This window comes from Echeneis naucrates, chromosome 12 (assembly GCF_900963305.1).
Source record: "Echeneis naucrates chromosome 12, fEcheNa1.1, whole genome shotgun sequence".
In the NCBI taxonomy this organism is placed as follows: domain Eukaryota; kingdom Metazoa; phylum Chordata; class Actinopteri; order Carangiformes; family Echeneidae; genus Echeneis; species Echeneis naucrates.
Window position 1 is genome coordinate 14,564,723 of NC_042522.1, and position 23,275 is coordinate 14,587,997.

Here is a 23,275-nt window from a genome sequence, read left to right on the forward strand (position 1 = left end):
AGGAGGGAACGTGAAGTCGTATCCTGTCCATCCAGAGCACCGCAAATGGATCTAAAGATGTGAAAGAGTGTGCTTGCATGGTTTAGGTCCATGAAAAATAAATAAAATAAATGTATGTTAAAATAGGCAGACTTAGTGTGCCCTGAGATATGCATGTTGAACCAGCAGATAGCATATAATTAGCAAGAAATTACTTTTAAACAATATAAAAAAATTGTGAAACAAAATTGCAAGAAATAGTCAAGAGTTCACGAAACTTCCATTTTGCCACCAAGGATATATAATTATTCTGAAAGGCGAACCATAACAGACAGGCTAACAAAGCGGAAAAAATAGTGAGATGCTCTAAGCAAATTAACAACAATTGACAACTACATAAAATTTGCTCATAAATTCAACTCATATTTACTGTTACTACAGAACAACACCATGTACACAGATGAAATGTATTTGTTTGTGTACTGTTAATCCTTGATGGCCATGTACAAATGAGTGCACGAGACAGAGAAGGAAAACAAGTGTTGTTTCTGAGCTCTAAGAGAGCTTGTGTCTTTGTTGGTCTGTGTGTGTGTGTGTATAAGGGAGGCGGCTGCAGACAGACAGGCTCTAGGGGATTAGGGAACAGGACAGGGCACCATAACTCATCGGGCCGATCACTGACCACAGACAGACAGGCTGGGTTGAATGCTGATGGCTCACTGATAGGAATCTGCCACCAGCAACCGACAAAGAGCATTTATCTGCAGGGGAAACCCAGCCCTATTCTCACACTCAAACAAACATACATTCAGCACACACACTAAAATACACATACAGAGCGCAGTGCCAATATAATACAAACATACACTGTGTTCCTTTTTGACTCATCACTTTCATCTATGCTGCCGTGGGCTGTCAGCATGGCTCCCACTTTCATTTCTCAGTTTAAACATATTTTGCATGTTTTCATTGAAAAGAAAAGGGGAAAATAATCAACACGCTCAAGCCCCCTTCTACAGCCTGGCTCTTATTTTTATCATTTGATCTCAATCCAATCATTTATAAGAACACTTTTCCTTGGCAGCTTGAAAGCACAATGGGCTATTTTCTGCCACTAGGGGTCTTTCGATCAAAACAAAACATGGAGTTTGGAGGTGTTGAGAAATAGCCTCGGATTGTGGGAGGATTTGTCTTTGCCGACGCTGTCACTATTGCAGTTAGCTATTCCACACACGTATGTTCCTCATAAAAACAACCGGATCAGGAGATCGGTAAAAACAGAGACTTGCCCACTTCACGTTAAAAATCGCTGCAGAGGTGCTCAGAGGCCATTGTTCACTAATGTTTGCTCAGATTTGTCTCTTTTCTTGTATCATCGATATTGGATACTTTAGTGTCTTTGGGACCCTGTAAAATCTATTAAATGAAGCATCCTACTCACCGATCATGTCCACATTGAGTTGGAGTCATAAGCCCATGAAGGCAAGTAAAATAAAATAATAACACTAATACTATGGTACAATTACCAACAAGAAAGCCGCCTTAAAATTCAAACTCTAAAGAAATTCCAAATTTTATTAAAATTTATTAAGACAAATAAAAACGAGATAAGTCTACTTTGCATTAAAAACAATAAAATCTGTTAATAAAATGTTTCTGTTTCATAACGGTCCCTTCATTTTGGTGGATGGGGTTTGTTTTATTTTCTTTTATTTGTGGGAGGATTTGTGTATTCGTACTTGCCACCCCCGATGCTAGGCCGTAAAGCAGACCACCCTCAGCTTTTGGCTCAAAGATGTGGGCTGCTGGAGGTGGACACTTCTCCTGCCTGATGAAGTTATAAAGCAGGGTCTTCACCAGTCGGCTGGTTAGACACAGACTGCAGAGAAAAGAGAGGGATAGAAGTTAAAAAAGCCCACTCCAGATTCATTTCACTACAACAATATCAAAAGGATCCTAAGTCCACAGTCCACTCAAACCTGTAATTGGTGAATAATATCCATCATCTTTGTTTTTGGAGTCACAGACAGCTTTTTCCTTACTTGACAGATCAAATGACAAAACCATTTTATACAGACTACTAATCTGTTTTGGCAACATCAGCTTCTTGGAAGCCTTTCTTCAGCTCAGAGGTAAAGTGCTATCGTTTCACTATTATGAGAGCACTGAAAAAAAAGAAAAAAAAAGAAAAAGATTTCCATCATCTGCCCGCCTCTTTAAACTGAACTACTAGACTGAATAATGCATTCAGAGTGCTGCAGCATTTACCTCCATTTATCCTTATCTGAGATAACAGTGAACTAAGGTAAACTGGGTTCAGACCACTTCAAAGTATGGGTCAACAGTAGCAGTTTAGCTACACACTTATCATCACATTTTACTTTTGTATTCTTAAATTTAAAGTTATATTTGTCATTTAAAAACTGACCAGCTGACTGGTTAAATTTTGCCCATAATCACGGACTACAAGGCTGCAGTGAAGACAAATGTCCTGGTTGGCTAGACTTTGTTTGGAAACTGTCTGATAGTATAAAGAGGTAGAGAGAAACAGTGGGGTGGGTCAAACAGTGCCACACTGGACTGGCAAGCCTTGAAAATGATCTGGGCTTGCATGCAATGTCAACAACTCAGGTAACTGGGTAACTTTGATGGACAATGAGCTTGTGTTCGTGTGTGCATGTGTGTTTTTTTTACCATTTTCCCTTCATCATGTGCTGGTACATTATTCCATCTCGGAGGATATCTTTATGGAAGAGTTGATACGAGAAAACTATCAGCAGCGTGGTCACTGCTTCAAACAGGATGCTGTAGGTGATGTCACTATAGGAAAAGACAGATGCATTAGAGGGTTTATGTGAATAAAGTATAACCCCCATCATGACTTCAACTTTACATTCAGGCGCTTATTGTGGATAAAATACCTGTTCTCCAACAATGAGCAAAAATTCTTTTTGAGTAAGAGGGGGAGGATTTAAATGGTTGGTTAGGGTTAGGGTTAGGGTTAACCCTAACCCTAACCCAAATAGCCCATTGTTAGGTAACCCTAACCCTAACCCTAACCCTGGGACATAAACGGATTTTTGCACACAACCTAATCCTAATCTTAAAACATGGGTCAATGGCATTTGACTTCAATTTTCTTTTCCCCCCAACACAATCTACTAATTATGTATCCAAATGCAAGATGAAGGTTAACTACACAGCTGTACATATTCCCATTCAAATATTCACATATTCAGAAGCAGGTTCTTAAAAAATAATAATAAAAAATGAAGAAGGAAAATCTTCAACAGTTACTAAGATGCATGACAAGGCGTGAACAATCTTGGAGAAGTACAAACTGAAAAGTTCAGCCAAGTGTGAAACCTAAACCTATGGCATTTTAAAGTTTCCTCCTGCAATATAAATGTTCTATTTAATTCATTAGAGACTTTCTTACGGTATGTGGTAAATCAACAACAACAAAAAAAAACAAAAAAAAAAAACTAACTGGTATTGCAATATCAACATGTCCTAGGAAAAGAAAAAAAAATAAAAATAAAAATATATATATATAAACTTTTGACATCTATCTGTATTGTAAAATCACACCACAAAAGTAGTAGAGGCCTGTTAGGGATTTAGGTAATCTATACCAAAAGAATGGTGTGATTTCCATCCAAAGCAGGAGCACGTACAGAGGAAATGGGCCGACAGCCACAAAGCGGTGGAGGGAAGAAAAACAGGGAGAGACTTGAAGCTTGGAACAATGAATAATGTTGGAATGCTGAACGCATTTACACAAGAGCCAGGGTTTGATGTCCGGAGACAACAGAAGGGAAAAGAGAGAAAGAAGAGATTGGTCGACAAGGGAAGGAGGAAATTAAGGATAACATAATAAAGATGAGGGAAAAGAGAGAAAAGTGGAAGATGTTGTGTCAAGTGGAACAGCATTTGTCAGTCATGTTTCTGTGAACTTGTCTTGACGCTGCAGAGGTCTTCTCTACAGAGATGTGCATACTGTGTCTTTGTCTCTCTGTCAGAATGAGTGGGATGCAGTGTATAATTCTCCCATTTATAAGTAAATACACTGCAGTATTCACTCTGACTGTGTTAGCATGCACACTGTCCCATGAGAGATGAGGCTGATACCATTTTTTCAGGAACAACTGCATCTTCACTCCTCTCCCGCTCATTGGTAATGCTCCTAATCCAAACTTTTCTTTTCTCTTCCACTACAAAACTAACACTTTAGTCATTTAATTCAGTCTTATCCCTTCCTTTGTATTTTACCACAATGCTCACCATGTTGCAAGCTCAGGGTTTCAACAGGTCAGTCTGGCATGTTCCATGATGGATTTCATCTTCTTTTGATTAAACCAAAGAGCAAATGAGCAAGCAGAGCACGCAAAGGGAGCTCCACATACAAACTTTTCAAACTGCTTTTCATTAACTGCTCAGTGACTAACATCCTAGATGCATTACCAATGTACAAAGATGAATAAAACAAGGGACTCAAATGCCAAGTTGGGCTGGGAAACGGGAAAAACGTTTTTTAGTTGAATATTTTGCTCATTGTATAAATATAAACAAGTAGCACAGGGAAGTTATTAAATCACTGTGAAGACATGTGAACAACCTGATCATGTACATGTCTTGTTCGTGTTGCATCAGCATTGGTTTTGCATGTCCTGACACTTTTATATGCAGATCAAATAAACACAAAAAACTGAGATACTTACAGCAGGGGCACTTCAACGATCAGGTGAACAAGGTTGGACAGGAGCTCCTCAAGGAGATCCTCACTACCCGTTTCTACACAAGGGGTTAGGGGAATTATTCTATGAGACATATAAGGCAACTTCCTGTTTATCATAATCAGTCTCTCTCTGTCTCTTCCAGCTCCCACTGTCCCAGTCTCTTCCTATCCTTCCCATCTGTCCCTATTTCATGCGTGCTGTCTGGATGAAGGGCTATGAAAGAAACTGGCTCACTGAGATTACACGTTTTCTGCAACTACATTGAAATGCTTGTTAAGATTTTCAAAGGTTTGCAGATAAACTAGATTGCCTTTTCTCAGCCACTTTGAACAAGATTTAATTGGCTTTGTATCATTTAACAGGAAAATCACAGAAGGATTTGCTTAGGTTGAGATATTAAATATGCGTTTCCTGTACAAGAGCAGACAGCTCTAGCAATAAAACAGCAATTGCAGAATGATAAACATGTGGAGAATGAAAATGTTTCCCACTTTCCTTTTGATGGTGTCTCAGTAAGTGAGAATCAAAATAAATTGAAGATTTGTCAAGGTCATCAAAAGGACAAACATTTGCAGGGTGTTTATTTTGGGACTCAGACAGGGCCAAAGTTTGAGGCCAAAAAATTATGTTCAGTCAGTGGATGCCAATTTAGACTTTTATTAATGGAGTCTCTCAGAGACAGCTGATCCAGGTCAGTAGCCAGGAGTATTTGTGCTCAATTAAAAAGTCAATTTCTTATCTCTCTTTAGGTATGAAAGGAAGTGTTACATATATGACCCTTGTGACTTCATTTTAATAACGCACACCTTATTGCTCTAAAGGGAGTCAAAACCCCTTTTTTATTTTTTGGGGATTATACACAGAAACAACTTTGGTTGCCTTCATATAGCACTTAGAAATACAATGACCTAGAAGATGTGCTCTTCATTTGACCAGAACAAGGTGTTCACTGTGATCCAGATTTCTTTTTGCAATCTCTTGGCCCAATTTCAGTCTCCCTGCGACACTTCCTTCTCCAAATAAGTGTGTGACAGAGCTCACCTCCACAGGAGCCTGGTGCCCTCTCCTGGTAGGAGAACTGTAGACGCAGCTCTTCTTCACTCATCTCCCTGATGAACACCTTAATCAGGCAACGAATCATGAAGAGCGTATTGTGGGCCTGCCAGATAAACAGCTGACTGCAGAGGAGAAATAAAAACTATTACATCGCATTTAATGTAAAAAATGGAACTGAGACAAATAAATGGTATAAAAATGTGCAGGGCAGAACCAGCTGTGCACTATGTGGTTTGGTCTGTATATTTTTTCATCCAAATCCAACCTGTTTCATTAAGTCACTTAAATACTGCTCAGTGTACTTTGACCAAGATTGGACCTATATCCTTAAGGTTAAGGTTTTGCCCAAAAGAAATGTTCTAACAGTCGCTGAGAAAAAACATGTACAAGGAAAAAAAGAGATGATTCAAACCATCTATTTAAACCCACAGCGTTTCATAACCACTAAGCATGGGGGTGTCTGATCACTTCCAAAAATTGACAAATTGCAAAATTTGCACATGGAAATTATGTTACACCCAGAATCCAGGCTTGTTTTTAGGACAAAACCTGTTGAAAAATAGATAGGTCTGGATTGGAATTGGAAGCTCCAGCCTATAATAATGTTCACTTCAGACTATCATAATGATGTTCCCACCAGAAGTATTTGGTAACATGGGCAGAGTCAATCTGTGGAAATATAGTTTGGCAGGAAAAGCAGAATAACGCTACATGTGTTGATGGTTATACCTCAGCAGTTTTCTCATGGGAAACTACAACTATTTCAGTGTTTCTTTGCTTTAGAAAAATAGGAGTCCCTCGCCGGCCTGGGATCGAACAATAACTGGCATGCATCGTAACCAATAAAGTAATATGAGTTCATTCTTTTCTCTGAGGTTCCCATACTCACTCTTGGCATTCTGTGGAGATTTTGAGCTCTTTGGTTCTTCCCAGGAAAATTCTCACAAGAGCGCAAAAGTTTCCTGTTCTTGGATTGTTTTCAACTTGGAGAAGAATATAGGAGAAGAGAAGTCATCAACTGTCACACTCAGGTATGTATTACCATTATGTGATAGTTCGATAAAGATCAAAATAACATTTTAACTGAAGGAACAGCTAAACTTAAGCATTGATCAATGAAAGAGAAAACACACACACACCGAGGGTAAATTCATATTATAAGCAACTTACTAAGAAGCTTGGCCAGTGGGATGACAATCTCTTCCAGCAATTTAGAGTCTCCACTGTTAACCAAAAAAAAAAAAAGAAGAAGAAGCGCAATAGATAAGTCAATAAAGGTAGAACATGCTTAAAATATCTTGTATGACAGCCCTCGACTTTCAGAAAACTAAATTGACATGGATTACCCGGCAGGGATAGGTCATACAGATGCCAAGCAAAGCCAAAATATTAGCAGTTCACATCTAACATTGTGTAATAATACAATACCAATAAAAAGTTGCCATTTCATGCTTATGTGCAATAGGTTTCAGAGGCTACATCCCTCGTTTTTCATAGAAAGATACACTAAATTCCTCCAACTGGTCATTATTACAATAATAAGAAAACTTTTTGTAATGCCCAGTGAGTTAGGACAAGCAGAGCAAACTGCGTCACATCAAAACTGTTAAAGGAATAGTTTGACATTTGAGGAAATGCATTTATTCACTTTCTTGCCAGGAGTTACATGAGAACCTTGCTACCACTCTCATAAATAGCTCGAAACAGCTGCCTGGCTTCAGACAGGGACACAATGCTTAACAAAGGTTATCTGTTGACCTATTCCATAACCAGGACCAATAAATTGCTGGAGTTTCCACTGGTTGTCGACTAACTGCTCTGGCCATGAAGTAGTCAATATAACTTTAATACACTTGGGATGCTGTGGCCAGGGATTTTATTGCCTCTAGATATAGGCAGTTCAGCCAGTCCACCCTGTTTCCAACTGGATGCTGACAAAGAAACATACATTTCTATACAGACATGAGAGGGGGATTTGAAAATTCTCATCTCACATAAAGAAGTGCAATTGTTGAACTTGTCGTTTATACAAATTTCCTAAAATGCTGACTAGATATACCTATATATATATACCTAACCCTGACCCTGTCTTCAACTTTGTCCAAAGGTTATACCATTGTGAAATGAGCATAAAAATTACAACTGAATTTCTTTAGCCATGCTTGAATTTGGATATCATTCAAAAACACTGTTCTTTAAAACCTGAACCTTAGACTTGACTCTAATTAAATATTCTGAAAACAAAAAGCTAATTAATTCATAACTAGACAATCACTGAGCTATTACTTATTTAAAGGCAAAACCGCCATTGACAGTTAAAGTGGTGAATGAGTGACAACCTCTTCCTAGATGAATACCTAACATTTCCTTGTCAACACTTACAGAGGAACTAAATGCTAGCCATATAACCAATTCTCGGTCAGTTAGGACAACAGCTCTTTTAGCTCTTTTATTCATCAGACGAGCTCTTACATGTTGGAACTAACCAAGGAATGTTTTGTCACTTTTTTACTGCAAAGGTGGTGTGTCTGTTGTTAGAAAACACTCTCAAATTTGTGTAACTGTAGACATATTTATATTGATATATACATTGACTACCACTTGCACAAATAATAACAACAACAATAAATTTCTTAACTTGTTTACGATTTTAAAACAAAGAAAACAACACAAGTGTAGTGTGGAAAGTTCTCTTGAGTGTTCAACAATATCACATGAGAATGACAGGTGACAACAGGAGATGCAGTTGAAAGGTACAGATTACAGAGTTGTGCATCTGTGGAACTGGAAAATATTTGGTCACTTCACAAGATGAAATCTGAAATCAATCAACTGTTGGATTCAACAGTTAATTATAATAGTTGGAGAAGTTGGGGTGATGACCAACAGTTGGGTAGTCTGACAGCATAGTATAGTAATATTGTGGTAAATAAGCTGTCACATATCTAACTGAAACACTTCATGTGTGGGTTTGTTTACCTGCAGGTTGGACTAATGAAGGTAAAGGAGATGAGCTGGTTCCAGAAAGGGTCATTCTCCGATATTGACTCTGTGCCAACCAGAGCCCTGAGGTTTGGGTTATCGGACAGATCACTGACTTGGCTGGTGTTTGCTCCCATCTTGATTGGCTCCTCTCAGCCAGACTCGCCACACTTCACTACTTTTTCACCAAGCATATGCCAAAACCTGAAGGAGAGGAAATGCTTTCATTTTGGTGACATCACACAGAACAGATATTGGTAGTTTGTTTTAACTACAAACATGTTAACACTGATGTTCAAAGTCACATCGGAGCTACTTATTAGTAGAAGTCGGCACTCATCATTTAATTTTGAAACTATAACCCTCCTTGCATTTGACAAAGAGCTATTTCGTGTGTCCTTGCAGCTAGTAAATAATAACACCTTCCTTGGTCTCGTTAGGGAGCTAGCTATATTTGCTCTTGGCAGACGAACACAATGTTTCGGGTACCAGAAACCCTGAGTTTGACTTTTTTTTTTTTCCTCCCCTCAAACAAAAAGTCACCAAAATAATCCAGGGAAGTTGAAGGTGGCCCTGACATTCTTTAAAGATTTGGAGGTCAAGACTAAAACAGGATGACACTTAAGGAACAAGGACTTAAGCTTTGTTTTCTGAATAAGACACACCTTTAGCATCCGGGTGTAACCTGACAGGTAACGTTTACTCAAGTGAAATGACCCATGTTTGAAAAACAGGTGTACAGTTAAACCATGACGATGGACTGAGCCTGTCATGTGTTCATGGTTATATATGAAAGTATATATATATATATATATATATGTGTGTGTGTGTGTGTGTGTGAGAGAGAGAGAGAGAGAGAGAGAACATGAGTTAAAGGATCTCACACTGTAAATGTCAAGTAAAACTCTGCTTATGTCTTAAACTGTATTGTCTGCCTCAGTCAACCAACTTGCACGACGTTAGCTAGCGCGTCCTGTTTCGACTATAAGTAACATGACTGTGCGTTGGCGTCAGTCACAGTCAGTAAACTCAACAGTCCTTAATCAGTGGGAAACAATGACTTGTTAAATGGCAGTTTAATCATGCTGTCCAGCCGACTGATGGCTAATAAGTGCCTGTCCTGGAACAAGCTAACATCCACTGCTTGTTTTCAATCAGCTGACCGCTCGGCTTACCGATCATAAATGCTTCTTGTAGTTTCCGTAGCTCTCGCGGATCTCAGGGTCGTTCAGAAGCTAATGTTTTATACACCAATAAGCAGCTTCATCCAGTTTATTTTTTTACACAACAAATAAAAATATAAGGACATGAAATCTTGTGAAATTCGGTGCTGCTCAGGATACTCTACGTACCCGTGTCCTCCATGTTTTCCACGTCACCACCCCTTTACGTAATGACGTTTGGTACGCGTGTGACGTTGCAGCTAGCTATAGGACGAATAGATCCTAAGAGAGGTCCGGAATTAAAGCTTGATTTTAAAACTCCAAGGGGTCAGAAAAATATTTAGTTACCCATCAGGTAACTTAATTTACACATATAACGCTGTCAAATACATAATGCCTGAGAATCCACAATATGAGTAGTATGATTGTATTACATTATGATACTATGAGGATGTATTGGTGGCTAAAATTTGTTCATGGTTTCATCCAAATTCAGAAGTCATTTACCTATTTTCAAAAATATATATTTTACTGCAGACTCCATGAATGGGTTTGTGCTAGAATTCCCACACTCTAACAACTTATGCATGCCTTGATCTGTACAGAATTTATGAACCATCAATAAGTCCTGCATTTGATAATGAAATTGTATTAACAATTTCCTTTTTGAAACAATTTGTACATATCTACCTATAGAATATAAGGCTAAAAATTTCTTCATGGAATTAACTGCTTTGCTAAAGTGCTTTAAGAGACTTGGATTCAAAATATTGAGAATAAATCAGGATTTATTTAATATAAGTTTATCCCCCTATCACTTGTCAGCCTCTACAATAAGATTACCTAAATGTCTCAAGATAGAGGTGGAAGCACAGCACAGTAGAATATAACAGCAAGAAATTAGCATCTTTTTTATTTGAAGGTCTTGTTTTATTTTGGCATTATACTGCAAGTTTGACTTTAAAAAATGTGTCCCATTAAGACAGAATTTAAAAAAAGCACACATTCTTAAATGATTAACACAGGAAATAAAACAACCAATTGCTTAATTCTACTTATACATTTAAAAAAAAAAAGTAAGTAAGTAAGCTTCACACATATAAACAATTGCATTCAAAGACAACTCATAAGTTAATTCATAATTTCTCTATGTTATATTAATGGAATATTTACACTTTTTGTAATGCATTATGAACATTTAAAGCTGTCAGTCCGTCTTCTTATCTGCTGCAGTAGTAGATCCATTGGTGGTGACCTCACTGTTGTCCCCAGGCTGAAACACATGAGAACATTCAACAAAAATGAATTGGCTAACTTCAACTGATGACACTGTATCATAATGTCAAGAGTATTCAAAAATCAATTCAATAGTAAAATATTGCCTTAATCTTCACAAATACTTGAAAAAAGGGAAACACCATGTCATCAGTAGAATACCTTGATATCAATCGTTATCTTACCTTGTAAGACCCATTACTGGTTTCATTAACTTTTTGGTTGCTATTGCCTGGCTCCATTACTGCTTTTTTGGTCCAGAATCTATCAATAATTGGGGAAATGAATGGATGAATGATAGGCTCCAGGAACCTCTTGTAGACCCACAACAGGACAGGAATCACAATACAGGGAATGCACACCATGACTGTGGCTGAGACAGGCCGTCCAAAAGGATTAACCTGAAGAGGAGAAAGAAGATAATAAGAGCACTGGTTTTTATTGGACAGGAAATCAAAATGTCAATATAGTCATCACTATGGACTACAAGGTGACCAATTAAATTCTCCGTGTTCCCAATGTAACCATGGATATTTAGTTTACTGTGGATTAATCTTATAATGAATTAGTTGATTCATAGATTTTCTGATCTCCTTCTTTCTTTTGGTTTGTTTATTTGGTTTCCTCCAACACAAGTACCAAAAGCAAAATATGAGCTCTTAATGGCACTTGTTCTGTCCAATCAATAGTCCCAATCTCATGTAAATATTAAAGGAAATTCCGCAAATCTTTAACTGTGTACTACAAGATACGATAATCTGAGCTTCATAATGTTATTTTATTAAGTAAACATTAACTGAATTTGTTAAATAGTCTATTTTCTTCTAAGTTGTAAAGTAGCATGATGATCATGTCTCAGCCACACTTTCATCCAACGTGACAAACTTTATCTTTAAATATTTAATCTTACAGTGTTTATGGCAACATGTAAAAGCATGACATGTTCAATGAACATCTTAGTGATTACAGAAAAGCCTAGTCAGATTTGTTAGCTAACGTTAGCTAACGTTAGCCTCCAGCCGGTGCTCACTGGCTGACATAACAGCTACGGAGTTTTATCGCTAAGCTGGCAGCTAGACTACTTTAAACTCCCCCCCAGGAATCTAAATTAAACTAACTTCCTATCTATGTGGATAACATTGAAGTATACTCACTTTCTGACGGTGTTAGATAAGTGTCTCTCTCCTCTCTTGTGATTAGGACACCGCTGCGAAAGCTCTCGAACGTGATCGCGCATGCGCACTGCCCGTTTCCGTCTTAGAAGAGAGAAGCGGAAGTAGCCGCGGCGCCTTACTTCAAAACAACCATCTGTGACTTATCCACAAGAAACGTGAGTAACAAAAAGAGTTTAAAGCCTCACTGACCAGAGAAAACTAGATGGAACAAACACAGCATCGAATTTAGCGACAGTTTGCTTTCGTGTCGCCTAGACTAAGTTACAGCAATATCAAACAGTAAAGTGACTGTTAGTTATCGTCCTCCAAGGACTCGACCATAAAAGATTCATACATACTCCTGGGTTTCACACATGAAAAGTCTTTGTATATTTGTTTTTAGAGCTTTTGTGTGGCAAAACAGTTGTGAACAAGCATTAAGTTTCTATTGGTTACAGAGTAGTTCAGAATCGACAGGTTTAAGTATCAAAGGTGTAATGAACTGAGTCTCCCTTGTCTATAAACTTTTACTGAGCTTTTGCCATCCAAACCATCCTTGTTGTGTGTCATTTCAGTGCTAGGATGCCTCTGTCCACCCAGTTGCAGGGTGATGATGAACAATACGTTCTGGTTGCCAGTTTGGATAATGCCCGCAATATATCTAACATATTGAAAGCAATTGCTTTTAAAGACCATGCAATCTTCAATGCCACTCCCAACGGCCTCAGAGTCACTGTGGAAGACTCCAAATGTCTGCAAGCTAATGCATTTATCCAGGTGGGTTTCACTTTACATTTATAATAAACACCTTAAAATCAATTACAGAGTGTTAGAGGTGCTCCAATACCAAGTTGTCTGTTTCGATGCCTAAACGTATGTTTTAACTTATCTTATAAAAGCTAACCTTGTTCATATCAGGCTGAGATCTTCCAAGAGTTCACCATAAGAGAAGATTTGGTGGGTTTCCAGGTCAATCTAACTGTTTTGTTGGACTGCCTTAATATTTTTGGAGGAACCACAGTACCAGGTACAGTTGTGTAAACACAAAGCACAACAATTGACCAAATTTGTTAAATTCCCCTGGCCAAAGTCATAATTTCATTTTCTCCTTGATCTAACATTGAAGGAGTATCAACAGCCTTGCGGATGTGCTATAAGGGGTACGGTTATCCTCTAACGTTGTTCCTGGAGGAGGGTGGTGTAGTGACTGTTTGTAAGATCAACACAGAAGAACCAGAAGAGCCAATTGATTTTGAGTTCTGCAGCACCAACGTCATAAACAAGGTGAACCCTAAAAAAAAAAAAGTTTCAGTTTGAACCCTGGGCCTCTCTGTGTGGAATATGCATGTTCCTCCAGATGCTTAATATTGACAAAAATTTCAGTTGCTTGCAATAATTGCCCTAACCTTACAGATCATTAGGAGGTACAGGGAAACATCTGCAGTTCAAAACAGAAATAGATTGTATATATTTGATCAATAGTCATTCTTAACTGGGTCTTTTCAAAGGTGATCCTGCAGTCAGAGAGTCTGAAGGAACCATTCTCTGAAATGGATATGACCAGTGAGGTGCTGCAGATCACCATGTCCCCAAGTCCACCATACTTCAGGTGTGTTTGTTTAAACTATTCATAGAATTTCTAGAATACTAGATATAAATAGAACACTAATATTTGTGTTTAAATTATTGCTGTATAAAGAATCATTGTATGTCTTACTTATGGTTACATTATTAGGGCACTGAAGAAAAATATTTAATGCATATTAAACCTTTTTTCAATAGCCAAAATAACTAGAATATGTATAGTGTTGTAATTGTCCATAAAGTTTTTAAATTTGACCTTACTGATTTTGAATGTTATTTTCAACTTCTGGCCAGGTTATCTACATTTGGGATGGCAGGAAATGCTCATTACGATTATCCCAAAGACTCTGATGTGATGGAACTGTTTCGATGCACAAAGACACAAACCAACAGGTAGGAACAGTTATGTTCATGTTAAAATATATTAAAAAAAAAAAAAGGCGTCTTTGCTTGTTTTATACTTGCCTCTAATATCTGATGCTTAGCACTTATCATGTAGTACATGCAGCACTCAATAAAGCGAAATATTCTGTAACTTCCTATCTTTAACTGCACAACAGGTACAAGATTTCCCTACTTAAGCCATCAACCAAAGCTCTGGCTTTGTCCTGCAAAGTCTCTGTGAGGACAGACAGCAGAGGCTTCCTCTCTCTGCAGTACCTGGTCAGGAATGATGATGGACAGATCTGCTTTGTAGAATATTACTGTTGTCCTGACGAGGAAGTGGAGTGAGGACAGTGCCTTCATTAAATTCCCTTTCAAACACACACCTCAACTTCATTAGAGGCAGGAGGGTGCACAGAGGAAAACATGTGACTGACAGAGAGCCCAGTGGCGGATGGACACAGTGAGAAAAGTTGAATCGGTTCAAAGAACTAATTTGTTTCTGAAATACTGTGGAATATTCGTACTCGAGGGGACAATTTTCACTGGATTTGCATTAGGATTACATCAACTTACTGGTCTTGTTGATTCCTGTACGCAACTATAACAAGTGCATTATTTCTTAGATTTAAGATTTGTACAGTTACTATAGACTTTGTAACAGTGGAGGTCTCTGGGCATATGTACTCATGAAGTTACAGGTGGTGTTTTTAACTCGTGCATCTTGGCCCAGGATGTGCCTGTGTACAGTACATACGTTAAGCTAGTATTTCTGGAGGAGACATGGCACACGGATACAGTTTCTCTGGATGTCTAGTGTTTCAGGTATAACAGCAGGTTTCTGTTCTGTGCATGGTTGTAATGTACCGGTTATATTGCCGTGTATGCGGAAGACTTTGACATTTGTCTGGAGTAAACATCAGATGATGCTAAGTTCAAGTTTGAATTGTTTTATGGTTTATTTCCATTACATAAAAAAACTGTACTCAAAATGAATGATTTTTTTATAACAATTGAAAGTTTTTCCTTTAAAAAACAAAAAGGGGGTGGGCAAATGTTTTATGCAGTAGTAGTTGCATAAGCTGTAAGGTTAGCTACAACCTGCACCATGTGAAAAGGGACTCACACACATTGCATATGAATTCAAAAATTATGGCAGCAAACACTGAAGCCAACATGTGTGTAATTAAGATTTTCTCCAAATCAAAATGTGATACTGAAACACACACATAAAAAGATTAAAAAAACAAAAAAAAAAAACAAAAACCCTATACTGGAGTTCAGACCTGACTTCACTATTGCATTACCTCATTTTCTATCAATAGAATCAAAATCAGTCCATTCAGCTACCTGCGGGCCATCTGCATCCTTTGTCTTTTGAAAGGTTTGTTTCTCTTCTTTGCCACATTTTGCTCAGGTGGTTCTGTTTCAATGTGAACAGGCTTCTCCTCAGCTGGTGTAAGGAAGACATCAGCTGTAACATCTTTGTCCAAAACCTCCTTAGTTTCAGTCCTCTTCATTTTGTGCATCTCTTTCACCATCTGCTTTTCACGCACCTTGGCTGCTGCAGCAAGTCGGAGCTCTCGGCGGTGCTGCATGTGTGAAGAGGATAATTAAAGCAATTAAGAGGTGTAGCTCTATAATATTAATTCCTAATCTGTACCAACTATACTAAATGTACTGAGTCTCAAGCTAGCATGTCAATGTACCAGGCATGAACTGACATGTAATACCAAGATGATACAAAAACTAGAAATTACCATGTTAGGAGACTGGAAACCTGGGTTTTCATACAATGTTGGCCCTCCAAAGCTCCCCTGAAAGATCTTGATTAGATTGAGAACAAAGCGAGGACCAATCTCCACCAGAGATGCATCCTCCTCGATGATCTGAACAAAGGAAGATTAGATGCACTGTTGTTAAAGGAAAAATTTAAAACCTTGAATTTCAGACTCCCCACATTTGCCAGATGTTTTTTTTTCTCCAAGGTGATAAAGTACATGCATATAAGACATTTTCCCCCCAAATTAAGTGCAGTGAAACATTACCTGGTAGTTTCGAAACCATATCCTGTTGTCTGCAATGGTGAATGTGAAGACGTGGTCCACAAAAGGCTGACTCTTTGGGTGATAGCGAGGAGTGGAAAACGTCTGTGACAAGAAAACACGATTACTTCCTTGCATACAATCTGCTCATTATCCAGGATCAATGTATGCATGTGCTGACATGCAGTGTATATACTGACCTGGATGAAGAGCTCCTTCAGTAAAGCATACTGAGGCTCCTTATCAAATTTCTGTGGGTAAAAACAGTCATTGGAGGGGAAAAAGGTTAGCTTTTATTTCTTTCATTTGTTAATAATAATTTATTTATGAATACAAGACTGCTCAATACTCAGATCAATGACGGGAAAATCAATCAAAAGCCAGACAGTACTCACTGGATCAAATGAGAGCAGTGGCCTGGATCCTTTGAGGCAATTTCCTGTCATTTTGAGTTCAGCCAGTGTGTGAACTGTAAAAGAAATAATTATGTCACAGTTTTTTCCCCAGTGGGAGATGTTGCCTCTGGGACATCAGAATTGTAGGAGAGAGATAACTCACTGTTCTGAACCAGAAACTTTGCAGAAGGTCCATGAGGGCTGTTTGAAATCCTGTAAAGTCAAGAACAATATTGAATTTACTTTAAATTCGCTCCACAACACCAAAGGTCAATCTTTGGAGACCCTCACAAATATTGCTTACCACATATAAAGATCCTGCTTCTTTTTGGCCTCAAAAAAGAGGCATTTGTTGCAGTTTTTGATTTCACACACCTGCAAAACAATGGCGGTCTTCAACAACATAATGTTTGTAATACTGTATGAGTGACTAAGATTTGTCAAACTCACCCACCTCATTAACCACAAACAGTTTGTCCTTTCTGTCCATTTTTGTATCTGAGAAACAAGAAAAAAAATTGAATATGACAAAATAACTGACATAAGGTTACTCTACACGGTAATGTTAAAGAGTCAGCACATGTATTACTATACTATACTAACCTGCTTTTGAATGAGGCATCATAGTCCTCAGGTCTTGCATCAAGTGTCTTGTCCTAAAGTTGATCCCTCTTGAGGAGAAAATGAGAACTCTTTCTTTGTTGGTCCATTTGCCCTGTTAATCAGAGTTCATTTCAGGACTTCAAAACAAACAAACAAAAAAAAAAAGATCCCTGCAGACAGACTGTTTCTTTCTGTCCAACATAAGGTAGGAAATATCAGGTTTGCCAGTGATTAATACATAATACTTTTGGTCAAACTGTGTATTAATGACCTCTAACTGGCTAAAGTAAATGGCAGTCTTATATTTTACTTTATGTAAAAGCACATTTACCAAGCTTAGAGCGTATTTTACCATTTTAGGGGAACATTTGTAATTTAGATGCAACATACCTAGAAGAACTGGTGAAATGAGCTAAGAAGCTAACAAACTTCAGAGGCTAATAAAGAAATATCAGCACATACCAACGAGACCGGTGGTGGAACAGTGACTTCTCTGTTCTCCTCCTGTTTGGTTTCACTCGGTTCTTCACCCCCATCCGCTACAAATTTAGCTTTCTTTGCCTTTTTAACGACGGCAGCCTGTCCTCCACGTTTTCTCTTGAATGCCGACATGTTTGGGTTCACGTCGGCACAAATCTCGCGTTGCTAGAAGTCCGAGTCCAACAACACACGTGTAGACGGCCAAGGAAGAATCCGCCTGGTGGCGTGGAGGTGGTACTGCATCCTTTTTTTTTAAATCTAATAATAATAATAATAATAATAATAATAATAATAACAATAATGATGGTAATACATATCTCTATATATCTATATATTATCCTCAGAGACGACCCCCCCCACACACACACAGGCGAGGCTTGTCTATAAAATGCAAGTACATTTCTGCATAACATTGTACGCTTACTAAAATTAAAGACAACTAAAATAAATAATACAGATCCATTTAGAAAATATTAACTTTATTTACCGCGATTTTCAGTCTGAGTGCATTTTCAGAAAAGTGCAGCAGTTTGCATTACTTAAATCCTTGTAAAATTATAATACTTTTCAACCAACAGTATGAATTTCACTGCTGCACCAATCTCCAGGAAATAAGTTATAACACAAATTAATAGTTACAGAAGTTACAGGTACAGACGAAGTTATAGTTAGAAAAGCTGCCGAAATTATGAAGAGAAGAAGAAGAAATCTCGCGAGATTGCGCGACAGCAGGCAGAACTCTTGGAATTCCATCGAGCAGCCCAAGCGAACTGACTAGAAACAGTTTTTATCTGTAATAAGAACATCGGAAGCATTTAAACATAAACGACACAGATGTTTTAATTTGGTTTGCATCACATGTAAAGTGTCGGTTAGTTTTAAGATAAAATAGAGATGCTATCCGTCCGCTAGCATGCCGCAGTTTGTTAAATGCTAAGGTTAGCCACGTTTGGGAGAGCAACATTTAGCTGATATTTTTATTTAGTGTCAGTTCTTTTTTCACTGCCGTCCAACCATGAAGTGTCACTACGAGGTGTTAGGTGTGAAACGAGATGCTGGAGACGACGAGTTGAAGAAAGTATATCGTAAACTAGCGCTGAAATGGCATCCAGGTAGGTTGTGTTATATTACATATCAGGACTATCTGATGCTCAAGTATCAGAACTGCGTTTGAATGAAATAACAGACTTCAAATGTAAAAGTTGCTATGTATCGAGTACCTACAATGACAGTAAATCTTGTTAAGACTGACTTGATATGACTTGAACACGAATGTTACTTTTGAATGCAGACGGTTTTGTTTGTGTTGGTTGAAAGGCACAACATTATGAGAAACTGACTGAATTATTCAGAAAATCAATAGAATCACAGTATATAAAATAATTGTTTGAACCTTCATGTGAGGATTATAATTAGGCAATAGACTGTTATGAAATTGCACAGATGATGATGATGATGGTTAATATGTAATGGACCACAATAACAGATCTGGTCCCACTTTTCTGCAACAATTCAGCTCACGCTAATTATATTGTGTGTTTTCAGTCATGTTAGTTTTCAATGTTTTTCCTACTCTGTAATGGCATCCCTTCATAATTTGATTTTACAGTCTCACATTGTGACTTGGTTAACACAAACCTTGCAGTGTTTTCTACAAAGCTTTTTCAGGAAAGTTATTTGCGCTAAGAACAGTTCCTTTGACATTTCCAGATAAAAATTTGGACAACGCAGAGGAGGCAGCGGAGCAGTTTAAGTTGATTCAGGCAGCTTATGATGTGCTGAGTGATCCACAGGAGAGAGCTTGGTGGGTTAACATTTATCATCGTCCTTTATCAGGACCCAGTAGACTGTATAATTTGTAGACTGAGGCAATGTGGTTTATACATGTCTTGGCAGGTATGACAATCATAGAGATGCTCTGCTGAAAGGAGGACTGAGTGGAGATTATGAAGATGACAGCATTGACCTTCTGCAGTACTTTACAGTGACCTGTTATTCTGGCTATGGAGATGATGAGAAAGTTAGTGTTTCTGCTTGTGTGATAGGAATTAATAATGGCAAAAATAAAAAGTGTTGTGTGAAATCCTCAAAATCTTCTTAAACACTTCCCATAACTCTTTCCACACATTTGTCAAAAAATTTATCAAAACTTCCCTTTGATGGTCAATTCATTCAGTTACCTAAATTCCAAAGATCATGCTTTGTTTTTGAGTATTCCCACTTTTTAATTCATTCTCTTTCCCTAGGGCTTTTATACAGTCTACAAGAATCTTTTTGAGTCTATTGTTAAAGAGGAGATGGAGCATGGAAAGGTAGAGGATGAGGAAGATGAAGAGGAGTTTCCTCCGTTTGGAGACTCTCAGAGTGATTATGATACTGTAAGTTAGCTCCACATGAATGAGCAAGTTTTTGTAAAAACAAAAAGTAACAGGCATAAAATATTACTAATGAACAAAAAAATGTAATAAGGATCTTTGCTATTGTACTTACAAAGCCTATGTTTCTATACTGCAGGTCGTACATGTGTTTTACGGCTACTGGCAGAGCTTCTGCACACGTAAAAACTTTGCCTGGAAAGAGGAGTATGATACGAGGCAGGCCTCCAACCGATGGGAAAAAAGGGCCATGGAGAAGGAGAATAAGAAGACCAGAGAGAAGGCTCGAAAGGAGCGCAACGAGCTGGTCCGACAACTAGTGGCATTTGTCCGCAAACGTGACCGGCGTGTGCAAGCCCACAGGAAGCTTGTGGAGGAGCAGAATGCTGAGAAGATCAAGAAGGTGGAGGAGCTGAGGCGAAAACAGCAGCTCAGCCAGGCCAAGTAAGTGGTGGATAGAGAATTGAGTCAATGTGACATTTAATTTCCTCTTTTCTTTGTACTGCCGATTTTACACAATTGTATTTCTTTCTAAGGCTGGCAGAGGAGTACAAGGAGCAGAGCTGGGCGGCCATGTCTGAACTTGAGAAGGAACTGCAGCAGATAGAGGCTCAGTACGGACAAGAGTTTGGAGATGCATCAGAGAGTGAGGACGAAGACACACGGGAGAAGAACAGCGAAGAGGGAGGAGGTTAGTGGGAGCTTGTGTGTCAAAAATGTAGCTATGAATCAGTTTCACAGAAGTGAATAATCAAATGGAAACCAGTTGAACCATGATTGGTCAGCAAAAACTGCTTGTGGTCATTTGCTTGTCTATTCAAGTAAATAAAAAAGAGTTGAGGAATTGGAATTTATTTAGCTCAAGTACATAATTGACATTATTATTTAAATCCATTAATGCCGATAACAAAGCAATGTTTATATTGTGTGAAGTGTTTTTCCTCACTGCATAAATATTCATTCACAGATGCAGATCTGCCTGATGGAGATGAACTGACAATTGACTACTATGATGACCTGTACTGTCCAGCCTGTGACAAATCATTCAAATCAGATAAAGCGTGAGTCCCCTCCCACGTTTCACACTAACCTATGATATGATGTGCTGAAATATAATGACACGATTTGAACTAGAGGTGAATCTTTCATTGCCATGAAAGTAATTATTTTTTACTATGTTTCTATTGTATTTTAACTCTCTTACTGTTGTCCTTTCTTCTCCACAGTATGAAAAACCATGAAAAGTCGAAAAAGCACAGAGAGATGGTGGCGCTGCTACGGCAACAGCTGGAGGATGAGGAAGATTCACTTGGTTTGAACCTTGACGAAAAGCAGGAAAATGGGCTGGAGGAGGAGGAGGAGGAGGAAGAAATGGAAGAAGAGGAGGAAAAGCCCAGACAGAAGTATGTAGCTCGTGTTGGATGTAACAACAGAGAAATCTTTTTAAATATAGTTTTACTGACATTTTTCCCTTTCTCTTTGCATAGGTTGTCCAAAAAACAAAAGAGGAAGAAGAAACAGAAGGAAGTGGTAAATGTGAGTAGTATCTCTTCTGTCTCAGCGACTGATTGGGTTTGATGCATTGGAATGTCTGGGTAGTGAAACATTTTATATTTATTTATTTTTTATTTTTTATTTTTTTTAAATAGCCTTTTCTTTTAACATTTTTCCCTTTCATTGCAGAATACTCCAGAGGAAGAGAAGGAGGAGAAACCAACAGCAACCCCGTGTGAGGAAGATGGCTCTGAGAAGCCAACAGACCCCGCAGAGCCTGAGAAGCTAGATGATCCTCCTTCCACCGAAGTTAAGAAGTGAGTCCAGGTTTTTTTTATATCTCTAGATAAAAAAAAAATGCCAGTTGCCTAAAACTGTACTTCCTGTGTACTGTATTGGCTTCAAATTTCAATAAATTGTTAATATGAGCTCCAAATTCAAAATGGGCTTCTTCCACTTTCGTTGTTTCCAATGTTTTCATTTACCCATTACCTACATGTTGCCTCAGCAGCACTGGGAAGACAAAGGGAAAGAAAGTAGGAGGAAAAGACAAACCAAAGAGTGTCAAATCAAACCAGGGAGGAGAACAGTTCCCTGAGGTATCTATAACAGAGCAATCTATAATTTGCAGTACCATTTTTATCCTTTTCATAATCAAACTCTCTTCTTTCTACCTCCAGAAGGAAGTAAACCTCCGCTGTGTGACCTGTAACTATGAGTTCCCTACAAGAAACAAGCTGTTTGACCATCTGAAGACCAGCGGACATGCCACTGCTCTCTCCGCAAATGCTTCTCATAGCTCCATGAGCAAGAGCAAAAAAGACAAGAAGAAGAACAGATAACACATCTTTATCAGGACATATAGGACACTGGAAACAACTCACTGCAAAGTCTCTCAGGAGGCGGATGAACTATGAAAAGCCTCTGAAAGGGGACTCTAATGGACCAGATTGGCTGCGATGAAACCATATAGCTTTTTTTAAATTATGTTCAGTGTGAGAGAGGCCAACTCTTCAGGAATGGGGGGACTAAAACCACCTGAGCAGTTCTCAGCACCTTTCGTTGTAACTTTGCAAAAACTTACTGGTGAACAGATACATATTCATCCTCATTAAGAACCATCTCTTTGTCATTATGCGCTCTATAGTGGTATTACTGCATCATAAAAATAAAGGTGATACTGCCTGCTGGTCATACAACTCATGAATGCCTCTGAATCATGTTTAACCAATTACGAACTACTATGGGCAGTTTTTATTAAAAAGATTGGAAGGTAATTTTTACATTCAAGCAAATATTTAAAAGAAAATTTTAATCCAAGTATCAGAATGATGCTTGTTGTTTTGGTGTTTTGAACAACTTGAGTCCTTACTATTGAGAAAGCTGTAAAGAGTGTGTACTGGCAGTGTGTCTTGATTATTTTTACATGCAGATCATTATTACAAAAGGAAATAACTGGTTTATACAACAAAACCAATTACATTTCTAAAATTTCAAAACATATAAAATGCAGCAGCCGTCTTTGAGGGGGTCTCCAGGCTTGATCTTTGGCTTTGAGTTACTGCAA

General features: G+C 38.2%; 5 protein-coding genes across 7 annotated transcripts in view; 2 read left to right on the forward strand and 3 right to left on the reverse strand.

The window, feature by feature from the left end:
* dym (dymeclin) overlaps positions 1–10,122 on the reverse strand; it is a 42,024-nt gene extending 31,902 nt beyond the window's left edge. Inside the window, exons 1-8 of the mRNA XM_029515548.1 lie at positions 9,932–10,122; positions 8,754–8,960; positions 6,945–6,997; positions 6,664–6,757; positions 5,760–5,896; positions 4,701–4,773; positions 2,674–2,799; positions 1,719–1,858 (exon numbers count right to left, since the gene is read on the reverse strand). Coding sequence (XP_029371408.1) covers positions 1,719–1,858; positions 2,674–2,799; positions 4,701–4,773; positions 5,760–5,896; positions 6,664–6,757; positions 6,945–6,997; positions 8,754–8,893 — 763 coding nt within the window. The 5' untranslated portion in view covers positions 8,894–8,960; positions 9,932–10,122. The remainder of the gene's footprint in view (positions 1–1,718; positions 1,859–2,673; positions 2,800–4,700; positions 4,774–5,759; positions 5,897–6,663; positions 6,758–6,944; positions 6,998–8,753; positions 8,961–9,931) is intronic.
* Positions 10,123–10,765: 643 nt separating this feature from the next.
* Positions 10,766–12,430, reverse strand: c21h18orf32 (chromosome 21 C18orf32 homolog). The gene is made up of 3 exons (XM_029515404.1): positions 12,349–12,430; positions 11,380–11,595; positions 10,766–11,192 (listed from the first exon to the last, which is right to left on the reverse strand). Exons 2-3 carry the CDS (start codon positions 11,557–11,559, stop codon positions 11,127–11,129), a joined length of 246 nt encoding a protein of 81 aa, XP_029371264.1. The 5' UTR covers positions 11,560–11,595; positions 12,349–12,430; the 3' UTR covers positions 10,766–11,126.
* rad1 (RAD1 homolog (S. pombe)) lies at positions 12,400–15,595 on the forward strand. Its single transcript, XM_029515403.1, has 7 exons — positions 12,400–12,524; positions 12,924–13,125; positions 13,267–13,375; positions 13,475–13,632; positions 13,857–13,957; positions 14,227–14,325; positions 14,493–15,595. The coding sequence occupies exons 2-7, from the start codon at positions 12,931–12,933 to the stop codon at positions 14,662–14,664; spliced, it is 834 nt and encodes a 277-aa protein (XP_029371263.1). The 5' UTR covers positions 12,400–12,524; positions 12,924–12,930; the 3' UTR covers positions 14,665–15,595.
* bxdc2 (brix domain containing 2) lies at positions 15,192–17,978 on the reverse strand. The gene is made up of 10 exons (XM_029515402.1): positions 17,822–17,978; positions 17,360–17,471; positions 17,211–17,254; positions 17,061–17,131; positions 16,920–16,969; positions 16,757–16,830; positions 16,562–16,612; positions 16,365–16,466; positions 16,077–16,205; positions 15,192–15,908 (listed from the first exon to the last, which is right to left on the reverse strand). Exons 1-10 carry the CDS (start codon positions 17,969–17,971, stop codon positions 15,663–15,665), a joined length of 1,029 nt encoding a protein of 342 aa, XP_029371262.1. The 5' UTR covers positions 17,972–17,978; the 3' UTR covers positions 15,192–15,662.
* A 587-nt stretch (positions 17,979–18,565) lies between these two features.
* dnajc21 (DnaJ heat shock protein family (Hsp40) member C21) lies at positions 18,566–22,921 on the forward strand. Of its 3 annotated transcripts, XM_029516129.1 has the most exons (12): positions 18,566–18,951; positions 19,550–19,643; positions 19,736–19,859; positions 20,086–20,217; positions 20,354–20,658; positions 20,751–20,905; positions 21,182–21,275; positions 21,441–21,617; positions 21,702–21,750; positions 21,898–22,025; positions 22,217–22,307; positions 22,389–22,920. In XM_029516129.1, exons 1-12 carry the CDS (start codon positions 18,855–18,857, stop codon positions 22,548–22,550), a joined length of 1,608 nt encoding a protein of 535 aa, XP_029371989.1. In that variant the 5' UTR covers positions 18,566–18,854; the 3' UTR covers positions 22,551–22,920. The 3 variants fall into 3 exon arrangements, with proteins under 3 accessions (XP_029371989.1, XP_029371987.1, XP_029371988.1); XM_029516127.1 differs by having other exon boundaries at positions 21,441–21,750; positions 22,389–22,921; XM_029516128.1 differs by having other exon boundaries at positions 21,441–21,750; positions 22,220–22,307.
* The last annotated feature ends 354 nt before the right edge of the window (positions 22,922–23,275 follow it).